The sequence below is a fragment of the Pelophylax lessonae genome (assembly GCF_965119305.1).
Source record: "Pelophylax lessonae genome assembly, chromosome: 1".
NCBI lineage: Eukaryota > Metazoa > Chordata > Amphibia > Anura > Ranidae > Pelophylax > Pelophylax lessonae.
In genome coordinates, this window is record NC_138768.1 from 281,168,589 (window position 1) to 281,184,682 (window position 16,094).

Below are 16,094 nucleotides of genomic sequence, written 5' to 3' on the forward strand. Positions count from 1 at the left end.
ATGGTCCTGGCAATTTTTTCTTTTTAAATAAAATATTTTCCTCCTTTTTATTATTTTGTTTGTGTGAGAATTTACAGTCAAGTGCCGGACTGGGCGACACACTGGATAATCTAGATCCTTAAGGTCCGGCCAGTGAGCGCGTGCAGGCCGCAGCTCTGCACTAGGTCGGCCGCGACAAAGCCCCACTGGACAAGGGGCTGGACTGCAAGTTAAATGTCTCGTGAGGGCGCATATGAACTGGCTTCGGCCTGAGTCGCAGCGTTTCCTCCTGGCTGACAGCACCCACATTATGACGGAGCCGTGTCCTGTCTGGAGCGGTGCCCTCACTGTTCCTGGTGTGGTAAGTAGCTGTCTCCCCTCTACCCCTGGTGAGTTTTGGGGTGGATGTGGTCCCCTCCCTGGGGTGATCGGACCCCCGGGCTCCCCTCCCTCCCAGTCCCCCCCCCTCCCGGCTTGGTGGTCTATTGTGGCTTGTGCCCCCCATCTGCCCGGGGGGGGACATACCTTTTTAGGTTACATGGGGTGCTGCACTGGGGAGGGGGAGAACGCCGCCGGCGACTGAACGATCGTTCCTCGGGAGGCGGATGGGCAGGGTGGGGGTGCCTGCCAGGGCCCCCCTTCCTGCTGGGGTAGTTTTTTGTGCTCTGCTGGTCCCCGGGAGCCGTGTTGTGCCACCATTTTCTTGTTGCCTTATGTGCTACAGATCAGCAGCCATGTTTGTGTAGCCTAGGTGGCCATTTTACTATGGTTTCTCATTGCAAATAGCGGCCATATTTTTGGAGTCAGATGGGCGGTGATTCAGCGGTCGGCTTCTAGTGCTAATACAGTGATGTTACTCTTCCTGATCGCGCATGGTGTGCTGATCGGGCTGTGAATACCTGACCAGTAAAGTGAGTGCCTTTTGTGGGGCTTTCCCTCCCTCTTCCTGCATTTGCAGCGGTAGTGCTCTCTGCTAGGCCTTTTAGTGCCACAGTGCGGTGGGGTGTCCCTTTTTGCAGTGGCTTCCCCTCTTCATTCATGGACCAGTTTCACCACCTGACCCCCCTCTCGGAGGCTGCGGGGCCCTCCAGGGCCCAACAACTATCTGCGCTGACGGCGGTTCTGGAGTCCTTGGTATCCAAAGTAGATTTGGTCCTGGGAAAACGGGCTAGCAAAAAGCACCCCCCCCCGCCTTCACTTGCTTCTTCGGTCTCCTCAGATCCAGAGTCTGATTCAGCCGCCGAGGATGCAAGTTATCCTTTGGGGTCTGCGTCCACGCACCCTGCGTGCTTGGATAGTAAGGATGATTCCTCTGGTCCTCTAGCCACACATGAAAAGGCGCGGGTCACCTTTGGCACCCACAGGTCCTCCAAAGTGGCGAGGGTGTTCTCTTTTCCCACCTCCTTTAACGATATTGTCTTAAAACAGTGGGGGTCCCCAAAATGTACCTTTTGCAATCCCTAAGCGTTTTGCAAAGCGGTATCCTTATGAGGAGTCCCTCCTTAAAAAATGGACGGTACCTCCTGTAGAGGACTCCCTGCTTTCCAGGTTGAATAAAGCCACTGTAATACCGATTTGAAGAGTCCCGGTCTTCTCAGACCCAGCTAATGGCTCGGAGACCTTGTCCTGCCATATGTTCACTGTGGCTGGGTCGGCACTTAGACCAGTGTTTACCATCACCCTAGTGTCACAAACTATGACTGAATGGACCAAAATTGTATGCCAGAATCTGGAAGAGAAACGGCTCCCTCCTGATTTTGTGGAGCTGGCGGATCAGTTGGTCCAAGGGCTGCAGTTCATCTGTGACACCTCTTTGGATCCCTGATTTCTAGACTGTCTCAGCAGTGGTCCTGCGGCGCATTATCTGGCTGAAATGCTGGTCTGTGGACCAGGCTTCTAAGAAGGCTTTGTCTGATCTTCCATTCATAGGGTATTGCCTATTTGGAGCTTCCTTGGATGACCTCATCAAAGGCCTCATGGGGGGAAAGAGTACTCTTCTTCCTCAGGCTTCCAAGGGTAAGGAGTCCCGTCGCAGATGGAGATCTTCCCTTTGCGGCTCACAAAAGGCCTTTTTGTCCCTCAGGGTCTCAAGACAAGGGATCTAAACCCTTCAGGGCCTTCACTGGAGCTTCCAAGAAGTCTTGGTAGGGGCAAACCGAGAGCCGTTTCTGCCAGACCTGCAGATAAAAAGTCCTCCGCATGAAGCGGTGCCCTTACCGATATCGAGCTACAATATCGACTTTGATCATATCCCCAGAAAGGTTCTTCCCTTCCAACCTGCACTTATTTCCAAATCGTTCAAAGTATTTCTATGGGGCAGTGCATGATTTGTTACTTCAAGGGGTGATTGTTCTGACGTAGGAACATTTCAAGGTTTCTACTAAAACCTGTTTACGGTTTCCAGGAAGGGTGGCAAGGTGCATCCAATTCTGGACCTCAAGGAGCTAAACTTCTTTGTGCTGACACAGAATTTCCGAATGGAATATATTCGCACGGTGGTGGCGTTCCTACATCAGGGGGATTTTCTCGCCTCCATCGTCATCAAGGATGCCTACCTTTACATCCCCATATGTGTGGCTCATCAGCGCTTCCTCCGCTTTGCCATGGGCGAGGAGCATTATCAATTTGTGGCGTTACCCTTTTGGTCTTGCTTCCGCTCTTCGTGTCTTCACAAAAGTATTGGGCCCGGTTCTGGCATTACTGCGCCACTGGGGGGTCGCGATACTGGGGTAACTGGGCGATCTGCTTTGGGAACAGAGTCTTTGACTGCTCTGTTGGCCAGCTTGGAGATTACTCTGCAAACGCTGAGGGAATTTGGTTAGACTCTGAATCTTCAGAAGTCTGCTCTGGTCCCATCCACGAGCCTGGACTATCTGGGTCTGACTCTGGACTTGGCCAGAGTGTTCCTTCCTCTGGAAAAACTTTGCAAGTTGCAGGAGACAATTCGGTTCTGCTGTCCAGCAGACGGTCATCTCTGTGGGCTTGCATGCGGGTGCTGGGCCTGATGGTGTCTACCTTTTTAAGGCAGTCCCGTTTTTGCACAGTTCAATACGAGATCTCTGCAAAAGGAGATTCTGGTGAAGTGGAGCAAGGATTCTCAGTCTCTGGACGATCTGATTTTGTTGAGCTGGAACACAAGGGGGTCCCTGGTTTGGTGGATTAATGCTCTAACACTTCTGGGAAAATAATTTATTCTCCTGTACTGGATGGTTGTTACTACGAATGCCAGCCTATCCAGGTGGGGAGGCGTCCTCGGCACAGAGTGTGCTCAGGGGGTCTAAACTCTGGAAGAGTCCAGGCAACCGATCAATGTTCTGGAGCTCAGAGCGATCAGACTTTGTCAGGATCATTGGACAAGTCCTCTCCAGGGGTGTCCAGTACGGATCCAATCAAACAATGCTACGGCCTATGTCAATCACCAAGGGGGCACAAGTAGTGTTCTGGCGGCTCTGGAAGTAGCTGGCATTCTAAGGTGGACAGAAAGGTTCGTTCCAGCCCTCTCTGCTGTGCAAATTCCAGGAGTGGAAAATTGTTAGGTAGACTATCTCAGTCGACAAGCATTAGACCAAGGAGAATGGTCTCTTCATCCGGAGGTGTTCCATCAGTTGTGTCTCCGGTGGGGTACTCTCGAGATGCATCTGTTAGCCTCTCACCTCAACAGAAAAGTACAGCAGTTTGTGGCACAGTCTCGGGATCCTCTAGCCGACTCCACAGGTGCCTTAGTGGCTCCCTAGAGTGAGTATTGTCTGGTAAATGCCTTTCCTCCTATTAAGCTTCTGCCGAGGCTCCTGCGCTGGATGGAGGCGAAAGGGATTACGGTCATCCTAGTGGCTCCAGACTGGCCTTGCCGGTCTTGGTACGCCGATCTGGTAGGGCTGGTTGCCGATTCTCCTTGGAGATTTCCTCTCAGGGAAGATCTGCTGTCACAAGGACCATCTTCCATCCTGCTTTACAGTTGCTGGCCTTTGACAGCTTGGCTGTTGAAAGCCAGATGCTCAAGGATAGAGGGTTATCTGAATCGGTGATTGCTACGCTTTTAAAAGCTAGAAAATCTACTTACGCAAAGAATTACCATCATACTTGGAAGACATACATTGCATGATGTGAATCCCTGCGAGTTCACTCTCGCTCTTTTTCAGTGACTCAGATTTTGGCCTTTCTCCAGCGAGGGGTCAAGCAGCGTCTGGCTTTTAGTACCATTAAAGGCCAGGTCTCGACCTTGGCAAATTTCCTTCATCATCTGTTGGCCACACACTCCTTGGTGCGTACCTTTCTCCAGTGAGTGAAGCACTTGGTTCCCCCGGTGCGGTCTCCATTGCCGCCGTGGGACCTCAATTTGGTGTCAGTTCTCCAGAAACCTCTTTGAAAATATTCTGGATATTCCACTGCTTACGTTGTCCCAGAAGGTGGCCTTTTTGGTGGCTATTACTTCTGCGCGTAGGGTATCTGAGCTGGCGGCGCTGTCTTGTCCGTTCACCTTACCTAGTGGTTCACAGGGATAAGGTGGCTCTTCGGCATGTCCATTGTTCCTTCCAAAGGTCGTCTTCGATTTTCATCTGAATGAAGACATTATGTTAACAAGTGGCTGAGGAGCTGGTGTAGTAAGGAGGGTTTTGGGTTCCTGGAGAACTGGGCCGACTTCTCAGTCGGCCACCAGCTCTATGGTAGGGTCAGATTGCACCTAAATTGGGAAGGTGCAGCTGTACTGGGTGAGAAGATGGCCAAAAAGTTAGAGGGGCTTTTAAACTAGGTGATGGGGGGGAGGGTACAGATGTAGAATTAACCAGTGGAAAGCAAGATTCAGAGGGTACAAATGGGGACATTAGCGATAGGGTGTTCAGAGCTCCTAAACACAGGGTGGGTATGGGGAAAAATCACAAGAGCAGCCTAAAAACAACATCAAACGAGGATATAGGCAACTGGTCAAAATTATGAGGTTTGTATACCAATGCCAGAAGCCTGGCCAACAAGATGGGAGAGCTGGAGCTACTGATGTTTGAGGAGGACTTAGATTTTGTGGGGATAACTGAGACTTGGTTCGACAGCTCTCATGATTGGATGGCGACCATTCAGGGGTATTCCCTTTATCGCAGGGATAGAGAAGGTAAAAAAGGGGGAGGGGTATGTCTGTACGTTAAGAACAGTGTACAGGTAAATAGGAGGGATGATATTAATAATGGAGCTATGGACGAGGCAGAATCCCTATGTGTTGAACTTAAAAGGGAAGGCACTATGGGGAAGGTAATATTGGGCGTATGCTATAGGCCCCCCAACCAGAGGGAGGAAGGGGAGGCGGTCCTCCTTTTACAGATAGGATTGGCAGCAAGGAGGGGTAATGTCATTATAATGGGGGACTATAATTATCCAGATATAGACTGGGCAGAAGGGACCGTGCACTCAGCCAAGGCTCAGCAGTTCCTAAATGTTCTGCAGGACAATTTTATGGGTCAGATGGTGAACGCACCGACAAGAAACAATGCAGTACTTGACCTACTGATTACCAACAATACAGACCTGACAAGAGACCTGATCAAGGATATAGAAATACGGGGCAACTTAGGAGACAGTGACCATAGGTCAATTAGTTTCAGTATTAATCATAGTAATAGGAAACACAAGGGTATTATAATGACACTGAATTTCAAAAGAGCCAAATTTCCCCAAACTGCGCTCTCTGCTAGAAAATATCAAATGGGATAGAACCCTGGCAACAAAGAACACGGAGGAAAAATGGGAGTGCTTCAAGAGCATACTAAACAAAGGGATGGGCCAGTGCATTCCAAAGGGAAACAAATTTAAAAGAGCAAAACCTAAACCCTGGGTGGCTAAACTCCAACATAAAAATGCATATTAATACTAAAGAAAAGGCCTTCAAAAAAATACAAGACTGAGGGGTCATTGGCAGCATACAAGCATTACAAAGAGTGTAATAAGAAATGTAAAGACGAAATCAAGGCGGCTAAAATAGAACACAAGAGACATATAGCGGAAGAGAGTAAAAAGAACCCCAAAAAATTCTTTGTATATAAACGGTAAGAAAGCGAGGCCAGAACACATTGGCCCCATAAAAGACGACAAAGGGAAAATGGCCACAGAGGACAGAGAAAAGGCGGAAGTGTTAAATAATTTCTTCTCTTCAGTCTTCACAGAAGAATCGGGGGGCTACACTAACCCAAATGGTAAGGCTAATCTAAATAATACACCTCAGGAAGTACCGCCATGGCTAACAGAGGATAGACTTAGAACTAAACTAGAGAAACTTAACATAAATAAATCACCGGGACCGGATGGCTTGCACCCGAGGGTTCTTAAAGAGCTCAGCCAGGCGATTGCCAGACCATTATTCTTGATCTTTAAGGATAGTCTACAGACGGGTATGGTGCCAGCTGATTGGAAAAAAGCCAACGTGGTACCAATATTTAAAAAAGGGCCGAGATATATCCCGGGTAACTATAGGTCGGTCAGCCTAACATCAGTAGTCTGCAAGATTTTGGAGGGGATGTTAAGGGACCACATACAAGACTTTTGTAATGAAAATGGTATTAGTAGTAGTAATCAGCATGGATTCATGAAACATCGTTCTTGCCAAACCAATCTATTAACCTTGTACGATGAAGTGAGCTGCCACCTAGATAAAGGTAAGCCTGTGGATGTGGTGTATCTAGACTTTGCAAAGGCCTTTGACACCGTTCCCCACAAACGCTTACTGTTCAAACTGAGGAAGGTAGGTATGGACCATAAGGTGAGTACCTGGATAGAGAACTGGCTCCAGGGGAGAGTTCAGAGGGTGGTGATAAATGGGGAGTACTCTGATTGGGCGGGTGGGGAAAGTGGGGGTCCCCCAAGGTTCTGTCCTGGGGCCAATCCTGTTTAACTTATTCATAAATGATCTAGAGGAGGGGATATCCAGCACAATCTCAGTATTTGCGGACGATACTAAACTAAGCATGCCAATATCTTCTATGCAGGATGTGGAAACCTTACAAGAGGATCTGAACAAAATAATGGGGTGGGCAACTGCATGGCAGATGAGGTTTAATGTTGACAAATGTAAAATAATGCACCTAGGCATCAGTAATGCGAAAGCAAGCTACTCTCTGGGGGGGAAACCTCTGGGTGAGTCTAGGATGGAAAAGGACCTGGGGGTACTGGTAGACAACAGGCTTGGCAGTGGCATGCAATGCCAAGCCGCTGCAAGCAAAGCGAACAGAATACTGGGATGTATAAAAAAGGGGATTCACTCCAGAAATAAAGAGATTATTCTCCCTCTCTACAAGACTCTGGTCCGGCCACATCTGGAGTATGCTGTCCAGTTCTGGGCACCGGTCCTCAGGAAGGATGTGCTGGAACTGGAGAGAGTCCAGAGAAGGGCAACAAAAATAATTAGGGGAATGGAGGACATCTCAGCTATGAGGAAAGACTACAAGCACTGAACTTATTCTCTCTGGAGAAGAGATGATTGAGGGGGGATATGATAACAATGTACAAATACTGTACTGGCGACCCTAGCATAAAGAACAAACTTTTTAGAGAAAGGGAATAAAATAAGACACGTGGCCACTCACTAAAACTTGAGGAAAAACGGTTTAAGCTAAAAATACATAAGGGGTTCTTTACTGTCAGAGCAGTGGGGATGTAGAATTCTCTTCCACAAGCAGTCGTATCAGCAGGGAGCATTGATAGTTTCAAAAAACTATTAGATGGGCACCTTAAAGACCACAACATACAGGGGTATACAATGTATGGTTAACGGCAAACACACACACACACACATCATAAGTTGAACTGGATGGACTGATGTCTTTTTTTCAACCTCACAAACTATGTAACTATGTTGCCCTCCCTATGTCCCAAGCCTAAGCATCCTAAGGAAGTTGCCTTGCATTCCCTGGATGGGGTTCGTGCAATTAGGGTGTACCTGGCAGTTAAGGAGTCGTTTCGGAAGTCAGACTCACTATTTGTCCTTACGGATGGACTTCGCTTGGGGCTGGCTGCTTTTGCTGCAACCATTGCCAGATGGATCAGACAGGCTGTGTTCAGGCTTATTCTATTAAGGGTCAGGTTCCTCCTTTCCCTGTCAGGGTGTGCTCTACTCGGGCACTTAGTGCCTCCTGGGCCTTGCATCATCAGGCATCAGTGGTGCAGGTTTGCAAACCTGGTCCTCTGTACACACATTCACAAAATTTTATAAAAAGGATGTTTTGGCATCTGTGGATGCTTCTTTTAGCCTCAAAGACTTGTCCTCTTGAGGGTGTTTTTTTTTTTTTTTTCTTCAGGTGAGCTCTAGTTGTTAATAGTTGAGCTCCAAGTTATCTGGTTGGCTGTGTTTTTAGCCTTAGGGAAGTTTGTTTTTTCGGTTGTTCCCACCCCTCAGGTTTGACACTGCTTTGCCTTTCGCTATGGTCATCAAGATGAAGAGCTGTGTCCGCCAATGAACGAAAGAGAAAATGGTATTTTTGACTTACCGTAAAAACCTTTTCTCTGATGTTCATTGAAAGAGACAGCACCTGCCCCTCTTTGGAGTTGTTTTTTTCCCTTCTGGCACTGCTTGTTACAAAACTGAATAGTTACATAGTTTGTGAGGTTAAAAAAAGACATCAGTCCATCCAGTTCAACCTATGATGTGTGGGTGTGTTTGCTGTTAACCGTACGTTGTATACCCCTGTATGTTGTGGTCTTTAAGGTGCCCATCTAATAGTTTTTGAAACTATCGATGCTCCCTGCTGATACTACTGCATGTCGAAGAGAATTCCACATCCTTACTGCTCTGACAGTGAACAACCCCTTACGTAATTTAAGGTTAAACCGTTTTTCCTCTAGTTTTAGTGAGTGGCCACGTGTCTTATTGTATTCCCTGTCTTTGAAAAGTTTGTTCCTTATGCTAGGGTCATCACCAGTACAGTATATGTACATTGATATCATATCCCCCCTCAAGCGTCTCTTCTCCAGAGAGAATAAGTTCAATGCTTGTAGTCTTTTCTCATAGCTGATGTCCTCCATTCCCCTAATTATTTTTGTTGCCCTTCTCTGGACTCTCTCCAGTTCCAGCACATCCTTTCTGTAGACTGGTGCCCAGAACTGGACAGCATACTCCAGATGTGGACGGACCAGAGTCTTGTAGAGCAGGAGAATAATTCCTTTATTTCTGGAGTGAATCCCCTTTTTTATATATGCCAGTATTTTGTTGGCTTTGCTTGCAGCGGCTTGGCATTGCATGCCACTGTCAAGCCTGTTGTCCACTAGTACCCCCAGGTCCTTTTCCATCTTAGATTCACCCAGAGGTTTCCCCCCTAGTGAGTAGTTTGCTTTCGTGTTTCTGATGCCCAAGTGCATTACTTTTACATTTTTAAACCTTAAACCTCATCTGCCATGTAGTTGCCCACCCCATTATTTTGTTCAGGTCCACTTGTAAAGTTTCCACATCCTGCATAGAAGATATTGGCATGCTTATTTTAGTATCATCTGCAAATACTGAGATTGTGCTAGATATCCCCTCCTCTAGATCATTTATGAATAAATTAAACAGGATTGGTCCCAGGACAGAACCTTGGGGGACCCCACTTTCCACACCTGCCCAATCTGAGTACCCCCCCATTTTTCACCACCCTCTGGACTCTCCCCTGGAGCCAGTTCTCTATCCAGGTACTCACCCTATGGTCCATACCTACGTACCTTAGTTTGTACAGTAAGCTTTGTAGGGAACTGTAACAAATACCTTTGCAAAGTCCAGATACACCACATCCACAGGCTTTCCATTATCTAGATGGCAGCTCACTTCAACGTAGAAGGCTTATAGATTGGTCTGGCAAGAACGATTTTTCATGAAACCGTGCTTATTACTACTAATAATACCGTTTTCATTACTCAAGTCTTGTATGTAGTCCCTTAACATCCCCTCTAAAATCTTGCAGGCTACTCATGTTAGGCTGACAGGTCTATAGTTACCCGGGATAGATCTCGGCCCCTTTTTAAATATTGGTACCACGTTGGGTTTTTTTCCAATCAGCTGGCACCATACCCATCTGTAGACTATCCTTAAAGATCAAGAATAATGGTCTGGCTATCACCTGGCTGAGCTCTTTTAGAACCCTCGGGTGCAAGCCATCCGGTCCCGGTGATCTATTTATGTTAAGTTTCTCTAGTTTAGTTCTAAGTCTATCCTCTGTTAGCCATGGGGGTACTCCCTGAGGTGTATTATTTCGTTTAGCATTACAAGCTGGGTTAGTGTAGCCCCCCAATTCTTTTGTGAAGACTGAAGATAAGAAATTATTTAACACTTTCGCCTTCTCTCTGTCCTCTGTGGCAAGATTTCCTTTGTGAAAGTGGGAATGGGAGGAAGTGGATAGCAGGAAGTGGGAGTATACCCCCATGGACTCCCCCATAGGCGTGCTCAAGCTTTTTTTTCTCTGCCTAGTGTCCTACTTCTGTAGATGGCAGTATAACCCCTACGGTCATGAAGATGAAGAGCTGTGTATGTCAATGAACATCAGAGAAATAAATGTTATGGTAAGTCAAAAATCCCATTTAATAAGAAATTCCAAAAATTTTGGGATGTCCTCAGAAAAGTCATAGAGGGGAAATCTTCCAAGGTGTACACTAGTTCTGGTGACCTGGGGATCCCCAAGAAATTTCTTTAATTTGCAGGGATTTCCTCTTCCCTTCTGTTTTGCTATGAGATAGGAAGTGAAGGGAAATCTCCCCAATGGGACAGAAATGGTGAAAAAAAAATCTTTTAAGGTTATAACCTTTCCTTACTCTATCCAAAATGAAAAAATAAATTGCCTATAGTTCTACTTTAAGTATTTCAGGCTACGTTTTACTGTTTATCCCAGAAGGTGTGTTAACATAACTTTAAAGACATTATAAACCTTTTTGCCTGCACATTGTTTGATTCTGGCCATTAACTGCTTCCCTAACATGCTATAGCAGATATACAGCTACAGCATGGCTCTCCAGTTCTGGAGGATGGCCATTGGCTCCCATGTGTGTGTCTTCCACACACCTCCTGGGGCACGCATCGGGCGCGCTCTGTGACCACTGTGTCCTTTGGACACTGCTGATCACCGATCACGGTAAAGAACCAATCGCAGCTGTCCTTTACCATGTGATCAGCATGTAAACAGATTTGCCAGTTATTGGCATTCCTTTCCTCTCACAGTGTGTCTGTGTGAGGGAAGAAGGGCCGATAACTGGCAAATCTTACAGGACACAGTGAGTACATTGTTTACACGACAATCAGGGCATTGATAATCAGTGCCTTGAAAATCCCTATGAATACCAATAAGTGCCACTTCCTCAGTTTAGCCTCATCAGCGCACATCAGTGAGGAAAGAAAAATTACTTACCTGCAAAATGTTATAACCAAAACTAAGAAAAACTTTTTTTTGGTGTGTGTTTTTAAAAAAAAAAAAGAATTTGTCTTTTTTTTGTTTGGCAAAAAAAAAAAAAAAAAATGGTGATTTAATATCACCAAAAGAAAGCTCTGTCCCAAAAAATTATATGACAGCCTAATTGTCAAAAGCCAAAGTGCGACAGCACGGAAATCTGAAAATCGGCCTGGGCAGGAAGGGGGTAAAATTGGCCCACATTGAAGTGGTCAAAATGAAACGCAAACACGCAATTGCACCTAAATGTATGCAAATGTATGCGTATTTAGTGTTTTTTTTTTTTTTTTTTTTTTTCCGCCATCTGAATGCTCTTGTAGTACGCTTCCTTTTTTTCCTGACTATAAATGATCCTGCCTGTAAACACCCATGTGTGCTAATATAGAAGGGCATTTAGAGGCAGAGAAAAAAGTAAAACGGCTGTAAAAGCCTTTTTGACTTCCTGTGTGAGGGCGAAGTTGCCTGTCCCTCTGGTGAATAGTGGCAGGCTACCTGCATCAATACATGGATACAGTAGAATCGATCAGCCATGACACTACAAACTACAGCCACAACATGCGAGTACAAGGTAAGGCAAACAACATAGTGAATATAACTACACCAATATCTAGGTAAAAAAGTGAAAACGTGAAATTGTACAATGCCTTTAAGTTTACACTTGAGTGTGAATCTTTTTCAATGCCCAGAGGAAACCAATAGTGTAGCTCTTACAGATGCACAAAGCCAATGGGTAACTGGGCTTCCAGTATATGCCGGTGTGTGCTCAAATTCCCATTAATTTGGTTACAAGATCAGTGTCTTCAGAATTCTGAAACAGTAAATGTGGGTGAGCAGGTTAGCAAGGATCTTAATTAAATGATAATTCCATTTAAGGCAGACCTATTCCTAAATGTTAACCTATAGCTATGTTAAGAGCCATTTAGGTGGATAAAAGCATAATAAATGGGCTGAAATACCACTTCCTTTTCCACAGAGATCACATGTCCAAATGCCTAGACTTTTCTTTGTTATGAGCGATCTTCGAGCAGGATTTTTTCAAGTCTTTTACCCCTTCTACTTCTCTCTTTTCATTCCAGCAAGATTGATACTTTAGCTTTAAGTGCAAGTCCACTGTAAAACAACAGAAAGAACTGAGAAACCATTGTTTTTGTAATTTTTATATTGCAGGTGGAAGTTCTGAAGATGGCTTTTCTGCAATCAAGCTAACTGCATTGGGAAGGCCTCAGTTTTTGGTATGCTTGTGTTACTTTGTTCTGTATTTAGTTCATGAACAGGCTCACTTGATTACCTCTTTTTACTAGGCATATAAAAGTGATGAACTGGAAACCGAATTACATTTTATGGTGGCTTTAAATTGCCTTTGGGTTTTTTAGAAGATGGAAAGTAGGGTACCCAGGCAGAGAAGTTGTCAAGCAAGCTTGACATTGGCCCAGGAGGCCAATAAAAGTTTTCCAAATCCACCTTGCTTCTGTTTAAGTGAGTCCAGTGGAGGACACCATGTAAGAGGACAGCTGGAGAGTCGGAGTTGGATTCCTGAAGCCAAGTTTCATTAATAAAACGAGTTGGAGATAAAAATGTAATGCACAAAGGTGCACTTGTTAAAAAATATGTGGACTTTCTAGAGGGCACATGAGAATAGAAGATGACAGGGGTTGTTTCTGGAAAACAGGAATAGAAATTAGAGTGTGTGGATTGTGGCTGCTGCCAGAGGAAGCAGGGTGCTGGGGGTGGGAACTCAAGTTAAATATATATAGGTATTCTGCACACAGCATTGCATAGCCCATGATTACAGCAGTTGTTCAGGTGAAAGCCCCAAAAAGAAGCGGAAAAATATGGATCACAAATATGGTCATTCGTGTGGATGGTAAAAGTGAATTATTATGCAGACTTGATACCAGTTGCCAAACTGTACTTACAAACTCCTCCAAGAAAGCAAGTGCTCAAGTCATCTTGAGCCAGTAATATTTACCAGCATGTGTTACAGCTCTGGATCACACTCTTCATCCAAAGTGGCAATAAGGATAAAAAGTGTGTATATCAAAGCAGTCCAAGATTACTAAAAGACAAGAGGATGTTTACTGACAAACATGAGGCACCCTAGACCACTTCAGGATTTAAAATTGAAACAGATTGCTGTTACCGATTTAGATAATGCATGTTTGGTGCAAATTTTCACCTGTGCTTTGTGTCATGCTGCAGAAGTACATTTATTTGTCATTTAACTAAACAAAAGTTAGTGTCTCTTTGCTGTAAAATCCTATTAATTGTGATAAGGGGTTATATTCTTATTCTTTTGTGAGGATAGGGCACAACCATTCTGTTAAGCAGTTTGTGTTGTAACCTGTTAAAGAGAAAAAAAACTTGCAACCTCCTGCTTGGCTTGTATATTGAACTTTTAATTTAAAGCACTTGTATTGAGAACTGATATCTCTGGTACATAAGTCAATGCCACTTTAGACCTTGCTGATTTAATAGACACAAAGGAAAACCACAGCTGTTAATCGCTAAATCTCTGTTACAAGTTGAGCCTTGTTCAATACCACTTTGATTCGAATACTGTTCTGGGTGTATTTCATACCTTGCTTTCCAGATGAGCTTAAAGTTGAACATAGGCAAACAACTAAGTACACAGTTACAGTACTCCTAAGAAAGCTGTTTAACTCCTTCACTCTGACAGAACACAAATATGTGGCCCCGGCTTCAGGGGGTTGTACCAGGGTGATGCCTGCAGCTAGAGGCATCACCCCAGTACCGTTGTTTAGAGCCAACGGTCGGCTTTCTTGTAATGGCAACCGATACGGCACAGCAGCTGTTTGATTGTCATTTCAAGGAGCGGGGGGCTACCATCCCCCTCCCCTTCCTGCCACCTTCCACGTCCCACCAGGAGACCCAAGCAACCAGCCGGCTGATCGAGTCTTCGATGTAAAAATCCAGAAGCGATGTCATGACATCACTTCTGGGTAATGAAACCTTAAAGGCGCCAGATTTAAAAAAAAAAAAAAAAGTTGAAATGCATTTTGAATGCTTTGAAGTGCAGAGGAGGGGTTTGGGGCCTTTTAGACTCCAGATCCCTCCATGAAGAGGACCTGTCACTGCCCATTACTATCACAAGGGACATTTACATTCCTTGTGACTGCAACAAAAGTGATAAATATATATATTTTTTTTAACTTTAATATATTTATTTAAGAGTTTTGTGATACAGAATCAATATATCATTTTATATGAACAGGTACTTAAAGAGCAAATAAATGAATTAAACAAGTACAATAAGTCACATCGAGATGGCTTGTGGTAAGCATTCAAGAAAACTGTATAGCAAGTGCAGGTAAATGGATTGCTTATAGATTGTAGGTTTGTATATTTAACACAGATAGGACAAAGGAGCAGGTGGTCCTTTCAGGTTTTGGAATTTGACGTGGATTATATGGATATGGGGTGGGCGAGGGGGGCTTGGGTTACACTTTTTTTGTTTTTTTGAATTTTGGAATTTGTAAGTGGGTCATGGCGTACATGTATTCTATTAAAAAATGATTGTTTAATGATGACATTACCACCGTGATGGATGGGGGGGGGGGGAGATTAGCTATTTCCAAGTTCTAGCGATAGCTAGATGTGGGGCAATAAAGATGTGGGATATGATAGTATATTTGTGTGGAGGCCAGCGGTCAGGGGTCTAAACCTAAAAGGATCATTTGCGTAGACAGGGAAATGGAAGATGTAAGGATAGAAGAGATAAATCTAGTTAGGGTGGACCAGAAGGGCTTTAAATTGGGGCAAGCCCACCAAAAATGTAGTGGGGTTTCAAGATGTCCACAATTTCTCCAGTAGGTAGGTAATGTAGAAGGGTAGATCCTTGCCAGTTTAGTTGGTGTTAGGTACCAGTTATTAAGAATTCTTTTTGTACAGTTTGCCAATATAGTATACATCTGGATACCTTTTGTGGTCTTTGGAGGGCTTGCCGCCATTTTTGCAGTGAGTAGTTGCAATTTACAATGCTTTCCCAATGTATCGGTGCTGAAGTTTTCGATTCGGCTGTGGGGTTAGTGATGAGCTTGAATATGTACAGTGCCTTGCGAAAGTATTCGGGCCCCCTTGAACTTTTTGACCTTTTGCCACATTTCAGGCTTCAAACATAAAGATATAAAGCTGTAATTTTTTTGTGAAGAATCAACAGCAAGTGGGACACAATCATGAAGTGGAACGAAATTTATTGGATATTTCAAACTTTGTTAACAAATAAAAAACTGAAAAATTGGGCATGCAAAATTATTCAGCCCCTTTACTTTCAGTGCAGCAAACTCTCTCCAGAAGTTCATTGAGGATCTCTGAATGTTTCAATGTTGACCTAAATGACTAATGATGATAAATAGAATCCACCTGTGTGTAATCAAGTCTCCGTATAAATGCACCTGCACTGTGATAGTCTCAGAGGTCCGTTTAAAGCGCAGAGAGCATCATGAAGAACAAGGAACACACCAGGCAGGTCCGAGATACTGTTGTGGAGAAGTTTAAAGCCGGATTTGGATACCAAAAGATTTCCCAAGCTTTAAACATCCCAAAGAGCACTGTGCAAGCGATAATATTGAAATGGAAGGAGTATCACACCACTGCAAATCTACGAAGACCTGTTTGTCCCTCTAAACTTTCAGCTCATACAAGGAGAAGACAGATCAGAGATGCAGCCAAGAGGCCCATGATCACTCTGGATGAACTGCAGAGATCTACAGC

General features: G+C 44.7%; 1 protein-coding gene across 1 annotated transcript in view; it reads left to right on the plus strand.

Annotated features, from left to right (window-relative positions):
• PRODH (proline dehydrogenase 1) overlaps positions 1–16,094 on the plus strand; it is a 264,504-nt gene that overhangs the window by 108,609 nt on the left and 139,801 nt on the right. Inside the window, exon 5 of the mRNA XM_082253359.1 lies at positions 12,531–12,595. Within this exon, the coding sequence (XP_082109485.1) occupies positions 12,531–12,595 (65 nt within the window). The remainder of the gene's footprint in view (positions 1–12,530; positions 12,596–16,094) is intronic.